At 51.0% G+C, this 13,034-nt stretch overlaps 6 protein-coding genes across 6 annotated transcripts; all 6 read right to left on the reverse strand.

The window, feature by feature from the left end:
* DQ04_04841000 (hypothetical protein) lies at nt 1-4,348 on the reverse strand (the record flags this gene model as incomplete). Its single annotated transcript, XM_009313825.1, has 1 exon — nt 1-4,348. A coding segment is annotated over one exon (4,348 nt), but the record flags the coding sequence as incomplete, so codon positions are not given.
* A 508-nt stretch (nt 4,349-4,856) lies between these two features.
* DQ04_04841010 (peptide methionine sulfoxide reductase) lies at nt 4,857-5,387 on the reverse strand (the record flags this gene model as incomplete). Its single annotated transcript, XM_009313826.1, has 1 exon — nt 4,857-5,387. One exon carries the CDS (start codon nt 5,385-5,387, stop codon nt 4,857-4,859), a length of 531 nt encoding a protein of 176 aa, XP_009312101.1.
* A 268-nt stretch (nt 5,388-5,655) lies between these two features.
* On the reverse strand, nt 5,656-7,374 carry DQ04_04841020 (Ras like protein family, member T1; the record flags this gene model as incomplete). Its single annotated transcript, XM_009313827.1, has 1 exon — nt 5,656-7,374. One exon carries the CDS (start codon nt 7,372-7,374, stop codon nt 5,656-5,658), a length of 1,719 nt encoding a protein of 572 aa, XP_009312102.1.
* Nucleotides 7,375-7,736: 362 nt separating this feature from the next.
* On the reverse strand, nt 7,737-8,708 carry DQ04_04841030 (proteasome regulatory non-ATPase subunit; the record flags this gene model as incomplete). The annotated part of the gene is made up of 1 exon (XM_009313828.1): nt 7,737-8,708. One exon carries the CDS (start codon nt 8,706-8,708, stop codon nt 7,737-7,739), a length of 972 nt encoding a protein of 323 aa, XP_009312103.1.
* Nucleotides 8,709-9,152: 444 nt separating this feature from the next.
* On the reverse strand, nt 9,153-10,214 carry DQ04_04841040 (hypothetical protein; the record flags this gene model as incomplete). Its single annotated transcript, XM_009313829.1, has 1 exon — nt 9,153-10,214. One exon carries the CDS (start codon nt 10,212-10,214, stop codon nt 9,153-9,155), a length of 1,062 nt encoding a protein of 353 aa, XP_009312104.1.
* Nucleotides 10,215-10,452: 238 nt separating this feature from the next.
* DQ04_04841050 (putative carnitine O-palmitoyltransferase) lies at nt 10,453-12,489 on the reverse strand (the record flags this gene model as incomplete). The annotated part of the gene is made up of 1 exon (XM_009313830.1): nt 10,453-12,489. The coding sequence occupies one exon, from the start codon at nt 12,487-12,489 to the stop codon at nt 10,453-10,455; it is 2,037 nt and encodes a 678-aa protein (XP_009312105.1).
* Between the last annotated feature and the right edge of the window lie 545 nt (nt 12,490-13,034).

A 13,034-nucleotide genomic window follows, 5' to 3' on the forward strand; every position in this document is an offset into this window, starting at 1 on the left:
CTGAAAACTCCCATGAGGACAGTGATACATCACACTTCACATTGGCGAAGTCTGCGGTTCGCGCCACTGCCACCAATGAGAGAGGTTTTTGCAGGAATGGGATATACGCCTGTGACGAAAATTCCCACAGTGACAACTCCTGTATGCCAATTCGGGCTTCTACTATAGCGTCTTCATTCACATCTTGCTTTGACCAGATGATGGCATTAGCTACAATGGCCTTCGCGAAAGGAATTCCACCTTGAAGACAGAGCTCAGTGGGAATAGTGGATATGGTGAGGAGTCCCCTCCACTGTGAAAACGGTAACCCGTTATGCTGCTGCAGTAGCGTGTACCTCCGTTTTGAGACAACCGAACCATCTTTTCTTCTTCCCCACTCTTCCACAAGCTGACGAAGCGTGACTGCAAGAGAAAGAGGGACGCTCACGGTATCGGTTCGCACTGCCGCATTAAGTGATGCGGACCGTTCAATCTGTTTGACCCCCCAGTCCACGTCAACATCCACTCGAGAAAGAATACAGTGTGTTACGCCTTCATCGACATACTCACCCCGCCACCGCTGCACACGCACCTGAACCACAGATTTACGGGAGGTGGCGGATAAATATGCATCCACGGCCGAGATTGCGAACGTGAGCTTACGGTGGTGCGCCAACGACACTTCTATGCCCCCTCGTTGAAGTGCTAGACGAAGTCTGTAAAAGGTAACTTTTTTAGATTCGGATCGAGTAACAGAATCACTGTCGTTAACGCATGTGGCAACCTCCTCGCAATCTTTGCAAACAAAAGTAGCACTCTCATCTTCGACAGCAATTAAGCTCTGCAATGGCGATAAAAAACGGCAGCGGTGGAAGTATACATGGGTCCCTCTACACACCACCATGCGAGCACCGATATCGCCACCGCCAGCTCCACCACCGAAGAAAAATGTGCAATCCTCTACGACAACAACTTTGTCTGGGCAATCAAAGAACCACGGACCCGTAATGTCCAAGTCGTACTGACTGCTTTGAACTGAAGCAGATATGATTAGGTGTTTCTTATAGAGCGTATTGAACGCATACCTCAGCTTCCCCCACAACCCCAACACATCGCGTATAATTGCAGCTCCTGGAGATGCATTAGCACGAAGGCTCCAGCTCCTAACCTCTGTACGACGCAACTCTTCGCCTACCAGAGATGACACATCACTTCCACCCTCACTATCACTAAAATTCGTGCTGCCCTCTCCATAAAATGATACACTACTCTGGTTATACGTAACAGTATCAAACTCAAGCGAGGCAATGCCGTGACTATCCAGTATAATAGAATCAAAACTCATTTCCACTGGAACTGGTTCCCTCATGCGCAGAGCTGGATCCCAGAAATCCTGTATGTTCATCGGGAGTGTACCTGTAAAGGAACGCAAAGTTGCCCGGATGCTAATCGATGGGAAGCGACAGTGAAACATCTCCAGATAAAGAACTGGCATACTAATTACAACCGAAAGTCTATCGCAAGCATTCATCACGGTCAAGGGGGATGATTCACGCAGCTCCGGAAGCACCACTCCAAATTCAAGGGGTGGTGAACCTCCTGCAACCTCACGAGATGGCATGCCTATCTGGAAAGCCAAGTCATCGATATCCCCAAAGGTCACTGCACAAGATGCAGCGCATAGTGACACAGCAATGTTGCTGAAACCACTATAGAAAAGACGGTACGCATAGACAGGAACCACTTGGTTTACCAAAAAAGTGGCGTAGTCCCTCATCAGCATCGTCAGCGCCTCCAATTCCAGACACCAAATTCGGTCAATGCATACACGCACAAGATTTCCGCTGATTTGTAATGAAGAAGCAATGTATGGCCGCATAGTCGTTCGAACCGAAAAAGCAACTGCACAGTAAAGCGCTTTCAGTGAAACAAACTCCACTGCCTCCAAGAGTCGAGCACTCTTTGCTGAACACAAAGTAGTATTACCGCAAACAGCGATCTGAACATCAGAAAGATGCACTAACGTCTGCGGTGATGCAACCTTCCACGAGGCCTCAATCGCTTTAATATTCACCAGAATACGTGATGTACCAGGATAGTGCTCTCTTGCTGCTATACACTCAATTCCATTCGCAAAAGTCACTGTAAACAAGGTGTCATTGAGATAATCGGTAAATAAGGTAAATGAAGTAACTCTTGTTCGAAATGCCGCCCCACCTCGCCTCATCGTGTCATGAGCAACGCTAATGTGACCCAACATCATCCGTAGTTTCAGAGGACAAAACTTGCATTCCACACCACGAAAACTCAGCCGCTGTGATTTCAGCACAGCCCCACGGTCACTCTTCATCTCAGTCACCTCACGTACTTCTTTCAAAGAAGCACACACACCCATGACCCCCAGCGATGTCCCCTTGTTAGATTTTGAATAAGAAAAACCGCGAACAGCTAAAATAATCTCATTCCATTCTCTTACAAGACGGCAAAAATATTCCCACAGCGTATTAGTCACATTGACAACTATCAAAGAAACAACCACATTGTCAGTGTCCGTCATTTCAACCTTCACAGGAGGCACAATCACCTCCCTCGTCCCAAAGCATATAGAGAATTCTTTTAGCAAAAAACCTATGCGCGGGTTGTTATAACCTCTTTCAATCACCGTCAGTGAGAGTCTTTCCCAGCGAATCACCAAGTCGTCAAAACGCAACTGCACAAGTGGGAGAACGAGACTAAAGGTTTGGGCACGACTTGTGGGAGCAGACTGTGATACATTTCGCTTTGGTGGCATCACTTGCAGAATCCTCGGCACAGCAGTTGCAATCGGAGCAAGAACCCCAAGTAGAAATCCAGACCTCACGGTGAGGTTTACATCATCCAGTTTAACCTTCACAAAAACCATGCCGTTCTGTTCAGTGCGCTGGACACATAGTAAAGGTTCCCTGCCGCACGCCAAGTGAAGAGATTGGGGTGCCACATCGGGGTCAAGCCTCACACTACCCACCGAAAGTTCCATCTCATCAATTCGACTGACAAAGGCCACATCACGAATCCACACCTTTGTATTCGAGGGAAGGAACAGGCAAATGACTTTCAGGTTCACATGTACGGACGAAGCCACTGCCACAGCTTCCTCAGACTGGTGCGAAGGCCCATCAGCATCTGGTGTGCCACCTCCAGTGGGTGACGCAGCAGAATATCTCTCTTGGACAGTTTGCCGCAAGTACATTACCACGTCACGATAGCGAATCTCTCTCTCGACTTCAGCAAGGCTGTCCCTCTTCTCCACAACATCCCCCGTGCGGTGGCAATAGTACAGCAGTCCAATATAAGTTTTGCGCGCCTCCGCGTAGAAATTCAAATGCGACGGATTAAAATTATAGCGCCTCCTTCTGTCTCGGATGAAAGCAAGAACGCAATTCATGGTGTACGGCCACCGCGACTTTAGCCGGCGGAGATCAGAATACGGGCGGCAGAAGTCAGGAACGTTCATCATCTCTTGACGACTTACGAGACAGTGCGTGATGGCTGTTAGTGTATCCTCATCAGAGAACATCCAAGCGGCACCATCAAAAGACACCGCAACATTCTTACGACACAAAACACCACTGGAATTGTAGACAGAAGTGATGCGCACACTAAGACTATCCACTGTCGTCACTTTACTTTCTTGTGTGTCTGTGCAGGCATTCAATGAGACACCACTGAATGTGATATTCACCACCTTCATCTTCTCCGCATTAATCTCTTGCAAGGGTTCCACCTGCACTCGCAATTCCTTTGCTACAACCTCAAATCGTGCATCATTTCCAGAGTCACATCGCAAAACGAGAGCGACATCCATGGTGTGGACTTGAATAGGACGATTCATTATCCACATTACAGAATTGCTAGCAGCGCTGCGAAGGAATGAAAACACGCCCCCACCATCCCGTGGAAGGAGTGCCACATCATCTAGAGACTCACACGACACAAATGAGCTATTACCTTCACTACGACAGGACATATAATCCTCGTCATCACCTTCCGAGTGGGTCAATGAGCTCCCGAACTCCGAAATGCATTCGGCAGGTTCTATTGCTGCAGACGCTGCCTCTTCTTCATGATTCTCACCGTCAACCCCTGACGCAGACAGAGTTACCCCAAGAATGCTCTCTTCATTGATACTAAGCCGTATATCTTCCATGCTCATGTCTCTAAGAGGGACACTTAAACTGTAATCATCTAGTATTACTTTAACCCCCTGAGAGCGTATGATCAGTGGACTGTTAGAAGTTGGCCATGGAATTTCAACGCAGAGTTCGACAATGTGTCCAGACGCAATTGGAAAGGGAACAAGAGAATTCAGGGTGTCCTTCCGAAGCGACATGTCCCTAACCCGAAGAGATCGCCCAATCAAGGAACTCTCTACATTACTTGGATCAATATCTGCCAGTTTTGTCAATCGAGAAATAACAAACGAAATTGCCTGTTGCATGATGTTCCTAAGAAGTGTTTCCTACTACATTATTCAAACGCGATGAGTGAAGCGAAGAGATCCCTTTAAACGTTTCAAAAGCACATTCGATATACTTCGGGCTGTTAATCAACACACACGTCAGGTATCATTATAAACGACTTCAAAAAGTCTCCTCAGCTGTCGTTACCGACACGGAAGAAGTCCTTTGCTCAACCAATGTGTGCCTCCCTTGATGAAGTCGTCAAGGCGTCTAAGCAATATGCAGAAGCGGGCGCGTGCTACAAACAGACAGCACCGCGCAACCAAAAGAAATCAAGATCTCCTTGTCACAAGACAAAATTCCGAGAAAAATCGAAAAACAAACAAACAAACAACATACTTACTCACAAACACACACACACACACACACATACCACAATCACCAGTAGATACGATGGGCACAGTAGCCATCGGGGTTCTTCTCCAGGTATTTCTGGTGGTACTCCTCCGCGGTGTAGAATCGGCCTGCCTTCTCCAGAGTCGTAACAACTTTTGCGTCGCCAAAGGCCTTCACCATTTCGGCACGAAGGTTAGGGTCGGCGCCGTTGAGTCTCGCAATGTATTCCTTTGCCTCATTCATTTGCTGCGCGTTGTGGTAGAAGATAGCACTGCGGTACTGTGTGCCAATGTCACCAGCTTGACGGTTCACCATTGTAGGGTTGTGCATGCGGAAGAAGAAGTCCAGGAGCTGCTGGTATGATACCTTGTCAGGGTTGTACGTAATGTGCAGCACCTCTGCGTGACCCGTTTCGCCAGTCTTCACCATCGGGTAGGTCACCTCGTCCACCTCCTTACCGCCCATGTAGCCCACCTCGTGGGAGAGGAGCACGTCGCCGAACCGCTTCACAAAGTAGCGCTCGGTGCCCCAGAAGCAGCCGGCAGCAAACGTCGCGGGCACACCAACGCTCATTTTCGTATCGTACAAGTGATGGCTTCGCACTAACAACTCCGGTCCACAAGAGAGGGAGGAAAGAGGGAACACGGGGGAAGATTAGGAGCAGTAGAAGAGAAATGCCGCGAGGGGGCAGAGTCGTAAGGGAGAAGACACAGCGATACAATAGGGTATGTCCACCACCACCACCACCACCAAAAATTGGGTTAAGGTAAGCACCTCTTCTTGTTCATTCCTCTTTTATATCCCTTTTCTACACTGCATCTATTCAGACCGCCCGCGTCTTCTATCGAGCTGTCCTGCGGGCACGCCGCACAACAAATCGGACTACACCTCCCACCACGATGCCAACCATCGCCACAATCGCTGCGCGCCTGATCATGCGCACGGTCGTGACGGGTGGATTGCCAACGGCGATATCTGGTTCCTTTGCCACAGCATGCATGTACTCATTGAGTGTGACGACCTCCGAGTCCTCGGGGTTCTCCACGCTTGTCACTACTGGGGGCCACAACAGTTGGTGCTGCCGGCAGAACTGCTCCATCAGACGACTGGCTTCCGCAGAGGTGTCAGTCGTCGCGGGGGATTCAGCCTTTGTCATGACAACAATAAAAGGTAACTTGCGGCATCGCAGCGGTGATGATGTTGACTCACGATATGCGTGCATGATGGGCGGCGTCGTCTCTGCCACACGGGTTCCATCGTAGCACAACAGCACGACATCCACCTGCTTCTCAAGAGCCTCGTTCCCAAGCACTTCCGCTACGCTCTCAATGGGCACCGTAGCGTACACTACCGTCTGTGGAACCTCCTCCTCGCCATTCCTCACAAAGAAAGTCGTAGTCCGGACATACGTCTCATGTGACGCTCTCCCCTCTTCGCGAAATTCCTCATCCCCCGCAGTCAAGGTAAACATCAGGCTTCTTCGCCCACACCCAGGGGCACCAAGGACGAGTACCTGGATCGTGTTGGGGACCGTTTCACCCACCTCACGGTAGGGCCGCGCATTCCGCAGCATAAAGAGCAGACTGGTATCCCCCTTGTACCCCCAGTACCGTGCATACTGCACAACAATGTCCCGTTTCACCAAGGCCATGTACTTCCAGTATTCGATGAACTTGTCCAGTGGTATCCGAGCCACAAGGAAGCCGTTGATGTGCTTCCATGGGCACCCAGGAGTAACATCCCACATGTCATCAAGGTCTTGAAACCGGTGTAGCCTGTAGAGGTTTCGGAAAAACTGAATGGCAGTGTGGGAAAGATAGGTGTTTCTCACCTTGCTTACACGAATTGCATGCAGATCCTGCCATGAGTAGGGGAGCCCATCGGGGTGCAATCCAGTGATGAAGAGCGTTGCCCACACCCGCACAGCATCACCCTTCCGCAGGTGCTCCTCTTGAATGATCATGAAGCGTTCACAGTCAACACGCATGGGTGCCGCCTCTAAAGATTCGCTGGCCAACATCTCAGAAAGGTCGGCTGTCGAAAATGAAGCCGAGGTGACAGATCGCTGCCATGTAAGGAGCTCCTCTTCATTCAGCACACCGTCACCATCCTTGTCAAGGAGCCAAAAGGCGCGACGGAGGGCTAAAAGGCCGGTGTGTGTCAGGGAGTGGAAGGTCGTATCCCATATAACGTGCGGTGGAGCGAGACCAATATTGACGATGACGGAGCGCAAATCTGATGTCGAGTACATGCCGTAATAGAAGTCACAATCCTTCACAATGCGGAGCGCAGCCTCTGGAGCGCCGTCAAGCGAAACGGTAGGTTTGCTCGAGTACGATAAGGCCGTCGGCGGTGAGGTGGCGCCCCGCGTGAGCACCACCAAATGGCACATGGACAACAGGCGAGTGTCCACATGGTCGACCCCTGACGCGGACGTGCAGGAGATGCTGTACCGCCGGTTCCACGCGTGGTTGGCGTTTTCCACTGAAGTGCCGAACGCGTTTTCAACAAGTTGAACGTCCGTCCCGCAGACGAGCACACGAAGAGACGCCAAAACCATTTCAACCTGAAACGGATTTCCTCCCCCTTGTTTTGGACCAGAAACTATTTTCACCTAGTCGCGTGAGTAAGCAATAAGAGTACAAACACGGGAGATGCGGGGAAAAAAAAAAGATGTGCAGGCAGGAAAAAAAATATATCACAGCGAGACAGCTAGGCGAAGTTCCTCCACCATTCATCATCACAATAACAATCCAACGCCACATACGCATGCCGCAGAAGTGTAGTTCACTCCCTTTCAACCCTCCTCGCAAAGACCCATTTTTTTTTTCTGTTGTCGTCGTTGCTGCTTTTCGCTCAATACACACATACAAAACGCACTGCGGATAAGAAGGACCCCGAGACAAAGAACTAGTTTTTCCTTCACTTCTCTTTGTCCTCTTTAGGCCCCTCCTCGTTCGGGTGGTGGCTGTCTCCCTGCGAGTGTTCTTGTCTCTCTAGTTCGCTTTCAAGTTCACGAAGAAACGCCTGCTCGTCGTCAGTGGCGGCCTCAGCGCCCGCCCCTGCGGCCCCCTGCGACGCCTTTCTCGCCTCCTCCAACGACATTTGCAACGCGCGTGCAATCAAGTCCTCCTCCGACATGTTGTCCAGATCCACAGGGTTCTCTTGACGGCTCGGGGCGGCGTCCTTTTTTTCCTCGGTGGCAGGCGCTGTGCTCTGTGCCGCCAGCGTCGCCGCTGCCGCCCGCCGCTGTTCTTCTTCTTCCAAGGACATGCGGATCGCCATGGCGAGCTCTGGGTCCGTCGACGGGTCGATGCCGAAGCCCTGGTAGTCGTTCTGACCGTCGTGCGCGCCAGCAACGGCGTCGTTGCCCAACATAATGGGATTCGAAATCAGCACATCTGTGATGTTATCGGACGCTGTCACGCTCAAGAAGCGTGAGTTCCCCTGTTTACTCACCTTGTCGACAAACGCAGCCAGCCTTGGGACATTCGATTCAACGCAAACCGCAACGACATCGACTGCCACATCATCTTTCCGGAGCTTGCGCGCCAGTTTGTCCAGTTGTTCATCAGTCTCTTTTAGAGGTGAGCCGATAAACGCGACAATGCGTTTCTCAGCCCGGGGGTTGGTGCGGTGGCTCAACGCAAGCGACGCGATCTGCAGTCCTTTAGAGAAGTGGCATTGCTTCCCGCTGATAGGAATCTTGCCGAGGGTTGTCATAACCCGATCCACATCTAGGGTGAGTGTTTCAAACACCGTGCATGCATTACCCCCGAGCGTCAGAAACCCAACCGTATTTTCAGCGTTCGTTTGTATCTTTGCATTGACTAGCAGATTTGCCGCCTCCTGCACCCCGAGAAAGCGGCTGGGGAATTGGTCACCATTGCGCATGAACTCTGTGGAGTCCAGACAAAAAAAGCAGGCTTCTGGCATGACGGCGTCTGTTCAAGCGGCAGCAACAGGGATGGAAACTACCTAATATATTACAGAGTGTATATGGTTGTTACTGGTTTTCTCTGTTTCTTGAGTGGCGTTGTTGCTTTTAGTATTCTTGCATAAGTATAATAATAATAATAATAACAACAGTTATTATTATTATTTTGTTGTCATCCATATTGTGGAACACAGCATGCGACGAAAGAGAAGCAAATAGGAAAACAAGATGGTGCCCTTCAACATCCAAATGACCCAGAGAGACGCCAAAGAGACAAATATATAAATATATATTTCTTTCTTCTCGACACAAGATGATATCACGAGTATGTTGGCAATGAATCCGAGGGGTAGAGAAAACATATACATTTTCTTTCGCCCTTTTTCCCATCCTTTCCTTGTTCACGCCGACTTGGTCTTCGTGAGCGTCTCCGCTAGAAGTAGATGATATGCACCAAGCGCATCCTTAGCCTGCTGCCTCAACAGAAAAACAACAGCTGACCTTCTCCACAGCAGCAGCTGCTCCTGTGCGTTTTCGACGGCAGAATCCGCAGCGACTGTTGCCTGCAGCCCACCGTCGTGTGTGTTGGTGTTATGCAACCTTTCTGATACGTTCTCTGCATGCCTCACCGCACTCGTGAGGTCCTCGGTGGTGTGCAGCTGCCGTCGATCACGAAGGAGGAGGTCCCGCAGGACCTTTCGCTCCTTCTGCATCATGATATCCCCTTTACTCAACGTTGACACCTTCACCTCGCTGCCCAACTTGCGCAAGCCCTCACACACAGCGTTGGGTGCCTTCTCCGCGTGATCGCGCTGGTACTCGGCGTACCGCTCCACCGCCCCCTCGATCGCCCGATCGAGCTCCTCCATGCAGAAAACAAAACTAGCGCTGCAATCGCCTAGAGAGTTGGGGCTGCTGATGTCGGCCGTGGCGTCGGTGATGTTATCGCATACCACCTGAACAAGGGGCTCTGCAACAAGCAATTGTTGAATCGTCTGCGCCACACGCTGGATCCCCACGTGGTCGCCGTGCTCAAGAAGCAGCGCCAGATTGTGGACCTTGCTGCATGCTACGTCAAAGGCGATGAACTTGCGCATCTCCAGCATCATGTACTGATAGTGATTCGTCAAGCCCTTCAGCGCGCCAAGTGCCTCGGGGAGCGCCGCCAGGTACGAGTGCAGCTCCTTATTTGTCTGCGTGTACCGCGCGAGCCGCTCTGCCCACACAGCATCTACTGTTTCATGAAGTTGCGCTGTCTCCTGCCTCTTTTGTCGCAGCTTGACGGCGTCCTGCAGCCGAGAGTCTTCGAGGGCGCGGAGCTCTTCCAGAATATCCGCATACTCGTTGTTGAGCTTTGCGCGGCGCGACTCCAGCTGACGCCAGCGCGAACCCAGCATAACAACGCCTGTCACCCCGAATACACTCACCGCACCGACGGCGCCCAGAATGCCACGGGACGCCATAGCAAGACTAATCACAACCGCAGGGCGATACACACATGCACACCAAAAGGAATACAACAGTATGGAGAGAGCAAAGGATACACACGCACAGATTCAACAACAAAAAAAAACAGCAATGAAACATGACATACACATTAAAATGGAAACGGAAAACAATGCAACATGTATAAGAAGAACCCTTCGGTTCTATCCTCCAGTAAAACGCTGCCTCCGCCAGCCTCACTTTCCCAACATTGCATTACAGTTTTGACTGCAGCGGTGAGGCGGTGAGGCGGTAAAGGTCACGAACTGCCCGCTCAAGCGTGTCCGCGTAGGCCACACAGACACTCTCCTCTTTACTTGCGCCGCCGCTGGCACTGCCCCTTAGCGGCCGCGCAAAAGCCTTGCTCGACGAGCTTGTGAACGCAAGGTGGTCGGAGAATAAAGAATAGCCAATGCCAACACCGTCTGGGTGTGTCACCGTGAAAGCGAAGGATGCGATACCAACGGCGGTGATGTTCGAGGTTGAGAGATAATCGCTGGTAAGTTCTCGGTATGCGGGAGATGTAAAAAAAAACGCATCAACGGCTGCAGAAGCTTGAGCAATGTCAAAAGAAAAGTGTGATGACTCACCGTATTGAAGCCGTTCCCGAACCTCATTGTGTAGGCGGCGCAGGAGGGTGGCCGTCCGATGGAAACCTTGTCCTTCGCGGCAACTCAAAATCCGCCGTCGGTGCTCCTTACTCACATTCTGCAACGCCTCAGCAACCTTTGGGCTAAATGTATGAGTATTAGGAAGCGACTGCACAGCGTCCGCCAGCGCTTGGGTGGCGAGTGTCACGGTACGCAGTGTCTCGGTACGTCCATGGTGGTACTTCTTCATCAAGAGAGCACAGTACGTTGATCGCTGATCTCCAAAGAGACGCCGCTGGGCAAGGTGGAATGCGGCGTGCATGAAGGAGTCGGGGCTCACGCGGCAATGCTTTTTAATCTCATTCGTTCCGAAAGCACGAATGCATCTCTCTGTCATATCGACCTGGTCCACTTGCTGAAGATGCACCCGCCGTGCCTCAGCGATAGCATGGAGGGCACTGCTGGATAATGGTCCGAATGACACCGCCTTTACATGTGCCACATGGTCTAGCACACGCATCTCCTCCAGCTTCTGGGGGGTGATGTGTTCCTTACAAAGAGATGCCGCATAGTAGTAGATGCTGCTAGAGACAACCGTCATGGAACTGCCGTCACCCCACGAATGTTCCATGTTACAGCAGGCATCACCGGCTGGGTTCACTGTGTACACCACGTTCATATCGGGATAGCGGTTCTCTGGGTGCTTACCCCCGTGCAGGCCTAACCGGATATCTACCTCGCTGTCAAGCGCCAGAGCAAAACTGCACGACGTGATATCTGCCAAAGCTACCTTTGAAGTCGGTTCATTCCAGAGTTCGTCAAACACGCGGGCCCAATTCCTACGACACCCACTAGCCAATACCAGCGGGCTGTCCTCTTTTGCAGCCAAAGATGACGTTTCAGAGATGACAGCATCGATAAGACGGGCGTTGGCTATAACCTCCTCTAGCCAGCATGGGCCCAAGCCTTCCATATCCTCTGGTACATTGAAGCGCAACCACCTCAAGATGTACAGATGACCCTTAGAGAGAAGAAGGACATTCTCTGTGCAAGACCAGCGCAGCCCGTCCATCCCCTCATGCGGTATGCGAACGGTTCGAAACAAACGAGTAAACTGATCACGACACAAAGTCAAATCTACTCGGAATGACTTTGGTAGATGTTTCTGTGCCTCAGGTGTGAAGAAGAGTGGCTGATTCACCAAGCGACGGACGTGAAATGACGCTGCTCCAATGATCGCTGCACGTAAAGCTTGTGGAGAGACATTCAACTCACGGCAAGAACGCTCAAGAGATGGCCCTTCGAGATGCAACATGTAATTCCACCCGAATGGCAGCGGATCTCTGTTGCCAAGGTACATTGCATTCCAAAGAGGCGCCATGTGCGATGTGCGCAGTGAGGCGTTGCAGAAGTGTTTGTATTTTTGCGCCAACGACTCCAATAAGCGAAAATAGGCAGAGGCATCGTGCACTTCTGATCGCGTGTTACCTTCCGTCGTCTGCAGACACCCAAGAACCTTGCGAATAAAATCAATACTCGCCTGCTTGTTTTCAACCCCATCGAGCGGCTCCACGAACTCCACGTAACGCTGCAGAACGGTCGTGATACTAGGCAGCGGCAGATGGGCGCAGGCGCCGTTGGTGCCCAAACGCTGATGTCCCATTCTTCTTCTACGATCGGTGCACTCACAGATTATTTGCGCGCTGCAAAGTTGGTAGGGCGGTATGTGCCTTTCTACCACGTTTGGCAAAAAAGGGGAAAACGGAGCAAAAGTGCGCGCGATGAAGCACGCAGAGGCGTCTATTTGTGTGCGGTGCATGAAGACCCCCACTGCTCTCACCCACATACACACACACACACATATATATATATATATATATATGCACACCCTACAAGAAAGAGTGCTGGTTGGAAAAAAGACAACATCTGTTTTTCTTTTTAACAAAAAGTACTACAGCGCGATTTTCCTACGCGTCCTATTCTACGTGTCAATTCTTCTACACGCCCTTAACGCCACTCCATCCGCTAACATCGAAAATTTAAAAAAGGAATGTCGTTCAACACATTCAACTACCCGGGCACTCTACGAGAAGAGCATCAGGAACGCAAGCATCAGCGCGAACAGGCCGATAGCCTCCGTCAGGGCGAAGCCAAGAATGGCGTAGTTGAACAGCATCTTCGTCAGGTTTGGCTGCCGCGCGCAGGCGA

The sequence above is a fragment of the Trypanosoma grayi genome (assembly GCF_000691245.1).
Source record: "Trypanosoma grayi strain ANR4 Tgr_484_V1, whole genome shotgun sequence".
Classification (NCBI taxonomy): domain Eukaryota; phylum Euglenozoa; class Kinetoplastea; order Trypanosomatida; family Trypanosomatidae; genus Trypanosoma; species Trypanosoma grayi.